The sequence below is a fragment of the Molothrus ater genome, chromosome Z (assembly GCF_012460135.2).
Source record: "Molothrus ater isolate BHLD 08-10-18 breed brown headed cowbird chromosome Z, BPBGC_Mater_1.1, whole genome shotgun sequence".
Classification (NCBI taxonomy): Eukaryota; Metazoa; Chordata; class Aves; order Passeriformes; family Icteridae; genus Molothrus; species Molothrus ater.
The window spans coordinates 47,207,547-47,222,305 of NC_050511.2; the positions used below are offsets into that span (position 1 = coordinate 47,207,547).

At 38.3% G+C, this 14,759-nt stretch overlaps 1 protein-coding gene across 1 annotated transcript in view; it reads left to right on the forward strand.

The window, feature by feature from the left end:
- The window catches only part of DGKQ (diacylglycerol kinase theta), an 88,219-nt gene that overhangs the window by 37,266 nt on the left and 36,194 nt on the right, over positions 1-14,759 (forward strand). The window contains exons 5-8 of the mRNA XM_036403770.2: positions 448-573; positions 2,030-2,183; positions 6,681-6,749; positions 14,232-14,332. Of these exons, the coding sequence (XP_036259663.1) occupies positions 448-573; positions 2,030-2,183; positions 6,681-6,749; positions 14,232-14,332 (450 nt within the window). The remainder of the gene's footprint in view (positions 1-447; positions 574-2,029; positions 2,184-6,680; positions 6,750-14,231; positions 14,333-14,759) is intronic.

Consider the following 14,759-nt stretch of genomic DNA (forward strand, 5'->3'; position numbering starts at 1 on the left):
ATAAAAGTTTCTTTGCAAAAGCTGGTGTGGAACTCTTTTCTTTTTTTTTCTGTATGTTGAGCTGTTGGCTGCATTGCATCCCTGGCAAATGTTCTCTTATCCTCATGCTTCCTGCAGTCTGACTGAGGCAAAACTGCCTATTTTCTTATCTTCTCACAGCACAGTAGATACAGAATACTGACATTGTAGGATGTTTTTTTTTAAAAGAGTTTTTTTTGTGGACTGTGAAGGAAAAACACAGTGATAAATTTTTCGATAATTTGATTAAACTTCTTTTTTTAGTGAAATGTTAGATTGTTAAAGATTCGTATTTATCTTGAGAAAAACTTATGCCCTAGTATCTGTTGCTATTTCCTCAGAGCTATTTGAATTACAGATTTTAAAGTTGTATTGAAAATGAATGTGTATCTGATTCATATAATGCTAAGTTGTGATGTGTTCCCTCAGGATACTTACCACCACCACTGGAGGGAGGGAAACCTTTCTTCAAGTGCTCGTTGCGAATTTTGCAAAAAAACCTGTGGGTCTTCTGAGGTGCTCTCTGGCATGAGATGTGAATGGTGTGGCATCCTGGTATGTTGTGCTGCTGCATGTATTTGTGGTAACCACATATATATATGGGCACATGCTTATTTGAACACTTGATATAAACATAATTTATTTGCGCACTGTATAAATACGTTTTTTTATACACTGTGTAAATACACTTAATCTGTACAGTTATTTATTTGAATATTTTTTTATGTGTTAAATGAGAAATCTGATTTTTTAAATCCTCCTCATAGTAATTTTTATTAACAACTCTCAAAGTCACAGGGAAGCTTTGTGTAAATCCAGTGGAATTTAACAGGGCCTAATCATTATAGATCTGTGATTAGAAGCCTGCAGGCACTTTCTGTGTTAAATCAGAATTTATTTCAAATCATGAATTCTGCAAGGAATAAAGACTTACCATTCTCATATATTTGCTGTTATTTCAGCATATAATAGGTCTTAGCCTGTGTGGTTGGGGTTTTTTAAGCTGTCAATACCAGTTTCTGTGTTTTTCCATTCACATGACACATGTTTATTTCCCGTGCAAGCTGATGGCACCTTTCAGTAATAATTCTGGAAACCACAGCTTTTCACACACTGATAGACAGTGTGTACTGCAGATAACAATTAGTCCATCCACTTAATGCCACCTCATATTAAAATGTGGTGGAAGTGAAAGTAGCAGTAGATGAGGTGGGAACTGAAAGTATATGTAAGAAATCGTTAATTTGCTACTTAAGGCTAGATGAGGTACTCCATGTAGTAATGATTTAAAATAAAACTCTAGAGATTATTCAGTATTTCAGGTATGATTTCAATGATTTTATTTTTTTTTAATATTGTGGGGTTTGTATTTTAATCTGAGACATAATTTCTGAGGTGGGAGGGACTGTATTTGAGAACAGTCAAATACAGTTCTCAAATGTTCTACAGTTTCTCTAGGAAATGTAACATGCTGTGTGGCCATACATACAAAGGTACGTGTATTCAATAAAGGCAGAAGATTTGCAACAGTGTAAAGGCAGAAACTATCCAGTCACCTTTTGGAATAAAACTGAAAACAGTCTTACCTCAGAGTCTGCAAGTGGGTACAGCTATATAAGAGGATACTGCTCTTTTCAAGCTGCTCAATATAACCTGTGCACCTTTTCCATTTCCCCCATAAAATATCCACATAGAGTGGAGTATCAGAGTTTGAGACCAAAACTTCAAAGTTCTCCGTTTAGCTGTATAAAAACCTTTCGCTTTTAACAGAACAGGTTCATGATCCTTGAAAGTTTCTTGACATATTAAGACTCCCTATTACTGGTAACACAAAACCTAAATTAAACAAATAAAAATCTAGTGGCAGATGGGCCATTCATGTAATGAAGGTGATTTACAAAAGGTCTATATAATCCCTAACCTGAATTATACAATTTCAGTCATAGTTTGTTATGAATAAATTTACTTACAGTGTGTATCACAAGTTCTTAACTAATGCTGTTGTTTATAGGCTCATGCTGCTTGCTGTGTAATTGTCCCACCAGAATGTACCTTTGGAAGATTAAGGAATATGATTCTTCCTCCAAGTTGTGTTCAGTTGTTTTCTCGCAACTTCAGCAAATTGCATTGTTTTCGGATATCAGAAAATTTGCAAACAGAATCAGGTAAAAATTTCAAAGTTGAATGCAACTAATTGATGAGTTTTTTTAACCTAGAGTCATCAGTCAATTAAATATATTATTGCTACTTTTTATTGGCTTTTGTGGCAATACAGTAACTTCTTGCTATTTCTGGGAGAGATTAGAGATTTTTTAATGGATGTTGTGAAAAATGCAGAAACTTCTGTTTACTGGTGCAGGACAATTTGTGCACTATCCTTGAAACAAAGAAAGCAAAAACTTAAAAAAAATTGTGGTGTTAGTGTTATCATTGCTGGAAATACTTATTTCTTATATCATGTGTACAGATACTTTTATTTGTCTCTTGGATTAAGGATCTGTCCTTTTTAAGGTTTCCGTGCTAAAACAATACCATAACAATGCCTAGGCAGGGTAATGTTCTGCTGCCATCTAGAGTGAATGTTTGTCTAACAGCTCTTTAGGAGCAAGAATTTTTTTAAGCCTGAGGTACATGGAAGTATTTTTTCATTTGTATTTTGATTATTACACACCTGTAAAACGTTTGTTTTGGTGCTTGAATGGAATAGGAAAGGAATTAAAAGGTAGGCAAAATACAGCTCATGAAAGTTAGATATTTGCAATTGCTCTTTTTTCAACATGGCAGATTGCTCTTGAACTTTCTGCTCCTGGCTCAGGTCTGGTTTTGGTGAGGAGAGCTGATGATGAGCAGGAGCCCTGTGTCCTGTGCGCAGAAGCTGTGGCAGAAGCCCTGCTACCGCATGAACTGTGTGACCCGAGCTCTGCGCAGCCCAGACCACTCCAGTGACCTGTCAAAGGCAGGGAGGAGGAGTTAGGTTGCTCTTGTGGATTGGGTTTTTTTCAATTAGTGTTTTTTCTTTTTAATGAATTTGCTTGCTAGTGGTAAAAGATGTAGTATAGCACCCACTTGAAAATCATGGAGTTCCTAATGTTTCCAACATAAGAAGTAACCAAAACACAATCTGGATGAGCTTAATTGTGCTGCAGGATTCACTGTGAACTTTGATTCAGTTCCATTGTTAGGTATTTCACAAGTGTCCCAAAGGTTTATGGGATGATAAAGTTGATTATTACAGCTAAGAGAAGTTAATCACAAACCTTTAAAATAGAATCTTCGGTTTGACTTTTCTGATGCTAAGTTTCTCTCTTCAACAGTGGTGTGTTCTTTTAAGATGTCAGGCTTGCACATTTTTTTTTATTTTTAAATCACCTCTTAATCAAATTGAACATGGAGCACCTTAAGTGAAAGAATCCAAGCTACACAATTTTAGCTACACCTTCTAGTCTCTTCCTTCAATATTTTAAGAGATGGAAGAAAAGATTTTCTATTTCAGGACTATGCTACATGCTAAGTGTGTTATTTCATATTAGTTGAGGTTTTCTAAAGTAAGAATGGCATTTTTGCGTTGCTTTAATGAAAAAGTTTGTCTGATCCTTTGAATTGAGAGAATGCAGCCATTAGCTTGTGGTCAGAAGCAGATACATAGGGATGGAGGAATATTCACTAACTTAATTGGGACAATTTCCAGTGCTTTGTTGTCACATGAAGGGGAAAAAATGAAGTTGAATAAAACCCAGCTTGTTTGGAAAGCCAGAATGCATTTTTATAGTCCTTAGCCTGTGTGTCACAGAGGTATGGTATAGCAGCACCTTGAAAAATCTCATTTGTAACACAGGTTCTCTTTCCTATGGCCTGTAAGAATTTCTGCCCCTTGAGCTTAGCTCCCCATCATCCAATGGGCAGCAGCCTCTCAGGATGGAGGCTTCACCCAGGGGAGGAGAGCGTGAGCCATGGGGTTGCTCCCCTTTCCTCCTGCTGCAGATCTTTTGCATGCCTGTGACCTTGACAGCTGCCTCAGCAATTGACATCTTCCTTTTTTAAATGGTCACTGAGCCACAGCTGTGGCTCAGCACGAGGCGTGGTGAGTAATACTTGTGGTGCACCACCTTCCTTGCTCTCTGCTGTGCATAAAGTGTTTTGTTCTGGGTTTCCGTAATTGACAGTGCTTTTTTGCATCTTGGTTTAGCACCTACATGCTGAATATGTCTGGTGTCTCCACATGACTTCTTTAATATCATCCATATCCTGAGGCTTGCTTCAAGACCTGTTGCTGGATGTTTGCCATTCATTCTCAGTCATCTGCTGAAGATCAGGTGTCTGCAGATCACCGCAAATAGCACTGGATACCATTGCTATATTCTCTTTTTTTTTGCCCAAATTCTTCCTCAAAGGCAGAGCCAAGAATTGTCTTGAACTAGGTCTCACATCACCCTGGGTCAAGGAAGCTCAGAGCTCTAGCCTTTTAGTCCTTCTTGTTACCCATGTTCACAGAACAGACCTTTGTCTTCTTATGAAACCCCACTAGCTCCTGGTATGTGCTGAAAGTTACCAAGATGTGTCATGAATCCAGCAGCTCCCTGATACTCTCTTGGGATGTATTTGATGCTCCTCTGACAATGAAGCAGCTCAGGACAGCTGCCCCAGGAGTTGCTGCTGCTTTTTCAGGAGAAAAGCATAGACTCTGGGTGGCGAATCTTGCCTAAGATTGTGTGCATGTTAGGGATGTTTCAGGGGAGCAAGGAATTCCTTTGTTGAAAGATAATTAGCACTTCTGTGTGATGGCAGGCTCATTAAGAAGTTCTCCTGACGTGGCATGCACAGAGGGTGCTCCTCTGTTGCCACAGCTGATAAAAGACGTCACTCATAAGATTGTGAAAAGACCAGTTCTGAGGTACAGAGAAGTGTTGGCAGTTGCCTGGATGAGTTGCCTGCTGCAGGCATAGGCATAGCTCATCCCAAGCTGGTGGCTGGCAAGTGCCATATGATTTGTCCCATGCTGTGAATGAGCGCGGCCATCATCGCTGACCTACTGGGGACCATTTGTCTGAAGCAACTTTTGCCACAGCATAAATGCTAAGCTTCATCACCAGTGAATCACCAAACATCTCTGTGTTGGAAGAGACTTCTTTTAAACTCTTGAGCTACCAGGAGATGCAATGGTAGAGCAGTGTGGAGCCTCTTCCTCCAAATGATTCCTATTGTAACAAATTTCAAAGTCATTGAACTTCACTGGAATAGTTTCAAGATGCTGTTGGTGTAGATTTCCCTACTATTCAGACTGAAGGAGAAAGTTTAATAGAAGAAGTCAGCTTCTTCTCATCTAAACTGGGAAAGAAAAGGGTTGGGAGCCATCAGGAGCAGTAATTTCCTATTGTTATATTTACTGCTTCTTTTTTTTAAAAAAAATTATCTGGAATGAAATTCAAGAAGGCATTCAGCTTTCTCTTATTTTGAGGTGTTTCAAGGCCATACTATCTAAATTTCTCTCCAGTTTGTAACTTGGTCTGTTTGTCTGTCAGCTATAACAGCAAAAATATCTCAACACACTTTTTATATTTTAAAAGCCGCAACTCAAAAGCATTGTTGTTGGTCTTCTTGTAGACACTTGAAGCATTACGCAAATATTCAGTGAGTTTACCTGGTGTCAAGTTTAGGACTGTTGCCTAGGACCTTCTTGACATGCTATGATTCTGCTTCTTGGAAGTTCTCCTGCTTTATGGTTTTGACTTCTGCAGTATACCTCTTTTGCTCTGAAGATCTGCCTTTACTTGTTTTATTTTATACTTTATTTCTTGCTTTGTGCTTTGTTTTCTTGCTTTCTCCCTCAGCTGCAAGGCATAGTTTTTATAAAGGTGTTGCCTGGTTTATATCTTTTGGGAGTTTTGCCTGCATCCCAGTCAGGACTGACTGGGATTTTCAGTGGGTGTGAGTGTGAATACTGTTATTTGATGAGCACTTGCATTGCACTCTACTGCTACCCTCAGAGAAGGAAAATTGATCATGTTTGGATTTGCACTGGTCTTATATGGCTCTGAGTGTCAGGAATAAGAACACAGTGAGGGTGTTTGCACAGAAGCAAATGCAAAATGTTCACAGCATTTATTTCAATCTTTTTAGAATATCTTATGTATGGCTTTACAGGGGTGCATTATTTTCTGACATGTTAGGTCTTAGCTTTAGTGAGAGTGATGACCCTACTGTCAAAGTCCTCTTCTGGGGAGCAGCAGTTTCTTTCTCTTTGGGTGTCAGTAACTTTGTTTTTCAGTTGTGGAAATTACTTCTATAACACCAGTATTTCTGACTGGAAGGCTGGATTGGTTTGGTAATTTAAAACTTAATGGAAACATCCATACTTCGGTGACAGTCAAACATCATGACTTCAGAAAGGAATGAATTGCAGTAGTTGCAATATTAAAACCAATACTATAAGGATCTCATGTATGCCTTCACTGTAGCTACATGATAATGCAATTTTGTTTTTGTAATGCAGTTTTAATACTATTAATTATTATCATAAAATAGGTAGAAGGAGAAAGTGTGCTTTTCTGACTGGTTCTTTTTGTGTTAGCTTGTTTGATGGAAATTGTTCTCAAATGGCCAACACCTTCTCCCTTCCATGCAAATTAACAAAAATCCTTTCTTAAAATGTCTCTCTTTTACAGATGAAGATGATGATGTTGATGGGTCAACACAAGGATCAACAAAAGACATTCAAATTTCAACCGATTCAAGTAAGCAAAATTTTAGTAAGGGATGAATAGTGACCCATTTCTTTATTCATATAATAATCTTTATTCATATAATCCTAACTTGTATTGCCTTATGACAAAATATTAAATGGTTATTTTTCTAATGTTAGGTTTTAATTTCAGGTCCAAAGTTTTGGTCCAACATACTTACCCAGGGCCTTAGAAATGTCCCTTGGTATTTCCATTGGTAGGTTGACATAAGTGGCAATCTGTTCATTACCTTGACAATGAGATCATTTCTCTCAACTTGGTAATTGCAGAAAGAAAACATGGTGTTAATAATTCATAGATAAACTACAAATTTGGAGGGCAGACAGCAATGTCTTTTCAGAGCCTTTTGCTTCGATGTTCTCTGGATCCAAATGTTGCTGAGGACATCAGGTGAATTTTTTTTGGCTTGGGCATGTTGCAGTAAACAGGACTGAGTTGGACTGGCTGTTTATTATGCAGTTAAATATTTAAGCATGTGGAGTTTTCTGGGATTGGTAACAACCAAATTCTTGCTTTTTGGAAGATGAGATAAAACTGCAATTTAAGAGCTTCCCACCCCTATATCCATATTAGTAAGTAGAATAACATGGTACATGCTACCTAATGGAACTGCATGGACTGTTGTAAAAAAGGACATTTCAAATCAATAAATACTAATTATTTTTTTTTAATCTTGAAGTTCTTGCAAAATTAAGAGGCTGATTGTGCAAGTGCTATTTGGAATTTTTAAAAATCAGCTCAATAAGTAGTTAAGTGAGTTATAGAAGAGAGCTCAAGCATCCTCTTGTTTCACTTAGTTCTTGAGTGACTTAATGTTGTGATCTGCTTCCATACTTCTTTATTATGGGAAAATACTCTAACTGCAGTTTGTCTAAACAACTTTGATTTTTCCAGTGTTTTAAGTGACTTAAGTGGTTGAATGTGAGGGCTTCTACATTTCAACAATTAAGCGTGTTTCCCTTATGACTGTCAAAAAGAGCAGAATATGTATCCAGATATTTCAGCTGGATTCATTGGAAGCATTAGTAGACACCAGTTCAGCTTTAGTTTAGCCTCCCCAAAAGAAGAAAAAAGGTATGGAAATTCAGGGCAGGATACAAACTTTAATATGTCAATTGTTCAGGCCATCTCTGGACTGGAGAAAGCAGCAGTAGATGGTATATTTTCAATGGTCATGTAAAGTATCATTAGTTGTGTTTTTAAGAGAAAAGTATCATAAAATATTGCTTTTTTGTAATGCATTTTCACAAAACTTTGGAGTGTGGAGTGCAGTAACTTCACTGTGATTTAGAAAGCTCAGCTAAAACCACACTCACAAAAGGAGTCAGAAGTAGCATTTGCTGGTAAGACAGGACAGACTGTGGTGATGCAAACCAGGGCATGGCCATGCAGTACCAACCAGCAACTTCTTTAAATGTGACCAACTTCCTTTGTCTCCTTATTTTTCTATTTTCCCACACTACTTCTTCCCCAAATGGCTTTGATCTCTCGCTTTGATTCTTCTCCTCAAGTTCCCCTAACAACCCTTGTACCATCCCAGAAAGCTTTTCACATGTATCTCATATATCCTTGCAAGCTGAGTGACCTCCTTGCTCAGTGAGATGTCCTACAGAACTTCCCCTGTGGACTCCTCTGGTGTGTTCCACCCCCAGATGATGGGATTGATGACCTCGGGTCAGCTCAGGACATGGCTTTTCTGATAACCTACCTGGTAAAGTTATTGAGGGTGACCTGCCAGCTGTTGTGTTGTTGTGCCTCTCTGTCTGTGAGGAGTCATAAGCTGCTGAATTTAACATGACAATGACACAGTTGTAGAGGGCTGTACCACTCACCTGTCTCGGGATAACACCATTTGTACAACGTGGGTCAAGAAGGAGCTGCTCACTGCTTCTGTGTGTTGACTCAGTACATCTGCCATGTCTTTGGGATGTTGCTATGCTTTCCCTCAAGAGTGTCTGAACTCAATTACATTCCAGAATACTTAGCTTTTCTTAATTCCAGCTCTTTATGTTTTAGGGGTACGTATTTCTAAAAACAATGAAAACAAATCAGAACAAATTGAATAATATTGATGTGGAAAGACACACATTTTCCACAGGAGAGAAGCCAGCAGAAAAGGATACCACGTCTGTAGTTTAATATTGTAAGAAGATTTGAATTAGTAGTCTACATTCATTTTTGTTACTTTGCTATTGTAATGGACTTGTTGAGTGAAATATAAAGTTAGAAGATCTAAGTCTTAATGTTGGTGGTTTAAATGTGTTAAATCAACCACTATATTTAGCCTACCAAGGTACTGAAACCAAAAGCATAAAATTAACATTAAAAAAATCACACAGTTTCTGAGTTGAGAGATTTAACAGACATACAAGTGGGTTTGGCAGAGGACTCTCTCTGCCCTGTGGGAGTCTCTCAGCACTCACTGGCTGCAAGTGAACTGATTCAGCATGCGTCCCTCTTCTGGATGGACAAAATTCAGCCATCAGTGAAAACCCATTCTGGAGGAGGTGTTAGAAGAACTTGTCTACCAGAGAAATGGGAGCTGCAGTGCTGTCAGCAAACAGATGTTTCATAGCATGTCCTTCCACAGCCTCTGTTTTGCCTTGCTCAGGTTACTGTTCATCTGCTGAGTAAGAGATTAAATGGTTTTGTATTAGATAGACCCACGTTGTTGGCTTAGAGTTTGCTTATGTCTTGTCCCAAATCAGCAGACAGTGCAGAGGAGATCTCCACTGTAATTCTGCAAGCAGGAACAAACTGTTTTCCAGAAGAAGCAAGGACAGCATGTAGGGAGGGATTTTTCCCCTAAAGATACTTAAGAAAACTTTAAGCTTTCATAAAAAGGGACACTGTGTTCTTCTGTAACTGCTTGCAAATAACTAAACATGTCACATGTTCCTCAGCAGATGCTTGGAAAGGCTCTAAAAACTAAGAGAAGAAGGGTTAAGATGTGGCTACCAGAACGGGAGGACAAGTGTTAACACAGATTTGTGCTTCAAAGTTGCCTTGAAGCTAGGAGAGTTTTAGCTGCTCAAGAAAATGAGTTCAGAGAGGGCACACACCTGCCAATGGCTCTCTTGGAAGAGAAAGAGCTAGGGAAAGAAGGAAGGAAAGAAAATGAAGGGTGGGAGGAGGGAATCTGGGATTCTGAAAGGCTCTCTTCAAGGACAGTAAAAGAAAAAACACATAATTCTTACATACATAAATGCCATCATGTAGGGTTATGAATCCTAATACTGAGATAAACCAAACTTGGATAGTCCCCACTCTATGAAGTAGAAGAGTATAAAGCACGTAAATAACACAGGTTGTTTTGGAAAGAGTGGTTCTTGGTAAGCAACGTTGCTAGAATTTGGTCTTTCAAGAGTAATTTTCACAAATACACTCAGTATAGACCTTAAGCTTTCTTAAGTGACAAAATAATTCAGGACTGCATAATTTTCCTGTCTGTCACAAGCCACATGTAAGTCTTTTCAGAAGCCATGTCCTTTCTGTGGGGATTTGGAAGTCAGAGGGAACATGAACTTTGTTCATTGTTCATCCAATGCTGTTTTATCCTTTTCCCAGGAAAACTTGGTATCTTAGCCTCTGAAATCAAATTCCACACTTTGGTAAATTATGCCTGGAGTTAACTTTTTGTAGTTACTTTCCCCTTGGAAAGGGTAAGCGTTAATAACAGGTTATTTTCAGCTCAGGATCCCATGGTAAGAAAAAAAAGATGTGTTTTTCAGGAGAAAGTCCTGATACTGTGTACTCTGATCCAGCAGGAAAAGATAAAAAACATTTAGCAGTGAGGTGCCAGTATTACAAAACAGGCAGTAACTCCTTTAAATACCACAATTTGATAAGTGCATCTGTTTCATATTAGCAAGGTGTTTTTTATGTGTGTATATATATATATACTAAGCAGGGGTATGTAGACATCACTTTGTTAGCTGGATCATTTTCTAATATTTAAAAATTGGAACAGGTGGACGGAAGAGCTTTACCTAATTTCAGAAGTGGTTGTAGTTGAGCTTCTTGCCAAGGCTAGTTAGACAAATCAGACTGGCATAAAACACCCCTTAATTTACATGTGTTTGATGTGCTCTTGACTCAGTGGAGAAATGTATTTCTGGATGACTAATTGCAGTATGTAACTGTTTTTTTCTTTTAGTAATGTGCTTCCAGAAGCTCATGGGCAAGCAAGCCATTTTTCGCAGTAAAAGTGTCCCCTCTGAGGAGGACAGTGACAAAATTAAATGTGATTTTTCAGTGATAAAGCTGAGGAGGTTTTTTGTGTGATGGATACCAGATTAGCAGCATTATGCTTATTTATCTAAGAAGTAGGCTTAGAGCTTAGAACATTACTACTGGTTCGTAGATCTAAACTTGTTCTTGTAAACCAGTTTATTTTGAGAGTCAATCCAGCTGTAGTTTGACTGTTCTTAAGACATGGAGAGCTCATAAAATATTCTCCAGTTACAATTGCTAGGGATTCTCTCAGGCCAATTAGTATCTCATAAGAGCAGACTACAAAGGCACAGCAAATGAAAACAAGTACTAGAACTTGGATGAATGTTTTTATTCTCAGATGGTTGTCTGCTTTCTGGATTGCTAGAGAAAACAGCAGAGATTTTGATAGTGTTATGAAAGTTCATACTCAGAACATCAGCTGTGCTGTCAGAAACCTGTGTTCACTTGTTTTCTCAAGTTGTGTTAGCTCTAAAGAAGGTCACCCAGGACATAGTGTGTCTTTTGGTTAACATTTGTCTATGCTGTAGTTACCATGGAGATCACTCTGACAGAAATCTGTGTGTAAAAGAATTCCACTCATTCTGGCATAGATCCAGCAGAATTTAAAGGAGTAGGTCACTTTCTGATGTGTGTTATGGCCTCAATGCAATGGTTGTTGGGTTTCAAGGGTACTTCAGAAGTAAGAGTTGATGATATTTATATCTTCCTTATATTGTGGCTAAAAAGAAATTGACAACAGATACAACCACTATGATAACTGGAAAACTGAAAATCCACAGTGATACTACTTTTCATATCAACAAAAAGAATTGAAAAGTCACAATGTATCATACCAGGTTGGGTGTTGCTCTGAGCAACCTGATCTACTAAAAGATGTATGTCCCTGTCAGGATTCTTGTACTCCATGATCCTTGAAGGCCACTTACAACCTGAACTATTTTATAATTCTGTGATTTTATTTATTCCATTTCTGTTTTTTCTTTGTACATCATCTGTTATACATGCTTCTCTCCAAAGAGAACAAGCATGGATGAGGTTGGAGGCAGTGTGGAGATTATCTAAGACAGCCTCCTGCTCAAGCAAGGTCACTCAGAGCAGCTTGTCACATTCACTAAGGTTTTGAATATCATAATAGAATCATGGAATGGTTTGAGTTAAAAGGGACCTCAAAGATCATCTAGCCTCAATCCCCCTGACATGGGTAGGGACACCTGCCAGTAGACCAGTCAACATAGCCAATTTTGTCAATTTAGCCAATTTTTGAGAGACTAGGATGACTTGGCAGTAGGATGGGAGGCTGTACTGGGGACTGCTTTGCTGTGCAATGAGGTCTTCATGCTATGTAATGAGAACGTCCTTGCACACACATTCTGCCACTACCAGTGGAACTGATAATGAAGAAATATTCTTAAGGGGTGGACAAGTCTACACTGTAAAAGAAATCCAAGCATAGCTGTCACATTTCAGAATAAGGAGAAATAAAGGTCATAAGAATTAAGGTATCATGATTTTTTTTTTTGAGTGGTGGACTCTCATTTTTAAAAGACTGCTTTCACACATAAATGATAATCCTTTAGTTAATCCTTTAGATAATCCTTTAGTTCTGTGGTGCCTGCTTTTGATTGAAGTTTGAGAGCATACACTGAAGCAAAAGTAGGTGGATTAGTTTCAGGCAGTTCAAGAAAGCTAGCACTGAAGTGCCTTGCTAAGTAGTTACACACTGCAGCCTTTGCTCATAAACTGCCACTACAGCATTGAGATATCCAGTGATGAACATTTCTGCCTGGATTTTTGCTTGCTTTTTAATCAGTCATCAGTTAGAGGTGGTTTGGTGGTTTTCTTCCTCCAGTTCCAGTTCTCCTTTTTAATCCTTCTATGGTAAATAGCAATTGCCTAGTGTGCTTCATTGAACCTAAAAGCCAATATTATTTGAGAGCAAAAGGCTCTTTGTATTTTATTCTGTGCTACAAATTGCTTCCAAGCTGTTAGGGAAGCGTGGAAGTAGGGTCCAGTATGTAACATATCTCCTTTACAATGTGCATTAACAGGCTGCATGATTAACCAGTTGTGTGAGCATTACAGCTGGTATATGTGGCTTTCACTTAATATTTCTAACACTCCAGGAATTGCAAGTGATAGCTTCTGGTGGCTGTACCTCTTGATGATGAATGTAGGTGTACAGATTTATTGTGAGATCAGACTGTAACACTGTGCTGTACAATGGGTGACTTCTGTTAATCACTCAGTCTAATACTGCAATGAAAAGGGCATATTCTGTCAGTGATAAATAGCTATGTCTGCTGTAAAGCATCAGCTCTGGGAAGTACCTGCAAGAACCTGCAAAAGTCAGCAGCCCATCAGGGTCTTCATAAAGATGTGATCAGGAGAGGACACAAGGTCTGTCTCAATGGGATCTCCTTTTTTGTTTGGATTGATTAACTTGGTTTCCTTTCCAGAGGCAGTAAGGACACATTTAATGCACTGGTAATATTAACTTGTTCCTAAAACCTCTCAAAACCTGCCTGTTCTATGAGAATATTGTTGCACTTTGCTATTACTTTTAAAAATGTTGCTTAAGAGAGAGATTTTGTGAAAGGTGAACCTGAAATCCTTCACTCTTCACCCTTTTACAGATGTTTGTGCAACAATCTGTGCTCAACAGTTTGAGCATGAATTTCATAAGGCTTTAGTGAAGGGAGCATGACTTAATAAGGCTTTAGTGAAGTGAAACACAGCAAAAGGCTGAAGGTCTTCATTTGCTGTACCTTCTTTCTTCCAGTTTTTCTGTTGTCCCTGTATTTTTCCTCCTGTTGCCTGTACACTTAACCAGTTATTTTAAGGACTTTCTTTGGAAGCACTTGCTCAGAACTGGCAGTGCACTGGGAGGTATTCTGAAGGCAGTGGCTCTTTGTCTTGGTCTTCAAGTTGTTCAGCTTCTCAATAATAAATGCATTCTTGAATGCTGAGGATGAAGAAGTGATAACATACAGAGTCTGGTTGTAACAGTTATATCAAAAGCCAGGATAAAATTCTGATTACTCATCCCTCTTTCCTCTCTGAATGTTCCCCTGTTTTAAATGAACCGTAACAAAACAAAATTTAAAATATTCAGCCTCAAGGCTTGTCCTATGACAAAGAATGTTCCCATGAAGAAACATTTCAGTGGGTTAAAAGCACGGGGTGGTTTTTTTTTTGATTCAAGGTGTGTGTTAATGAAATACAATTGTTTTCATTCAGGTAAACAAACACTAAAGATATTTGATGGAAATGACGCAGTGAAACGCAACCAATTTCGACTAATTTCAGTTCCAAGGATTGCAAAAAATGAAGAAGTTGTGGTAAGATACCCAGTGAGGGTCAGTTTTTCTGTGTGATACATGTAATTTCATATTACAATAGTAAAAAGCTAAGTTTTAGAAATGGAACTGAACAATAACAACAAAAATCTGTGAATGGGCTTACAACACTGCAACATAATTTGACTTCTTCAGGTAGTGCTCCTATTTTAGAGCATCTGAGGAAACGGTGGCTTACATATCTATAGCATAATGGCAACCACAGTATCACATGTTAAACAGTCATTCTGCTTCCTGGTGTTACTCTGAAGCCTGATTTTACTGATACAAGCAATACAGGATAACCAGCTCTTTAGATCTTGCTCCTTTTCTGTAGTAGAGGTTTGGTATTTATCCTGGACAGTCACCAATATTGCACTTGAGTTAATCAGCTTTGAACACTAAAGCTTATTATAGTTATTTCCATCCC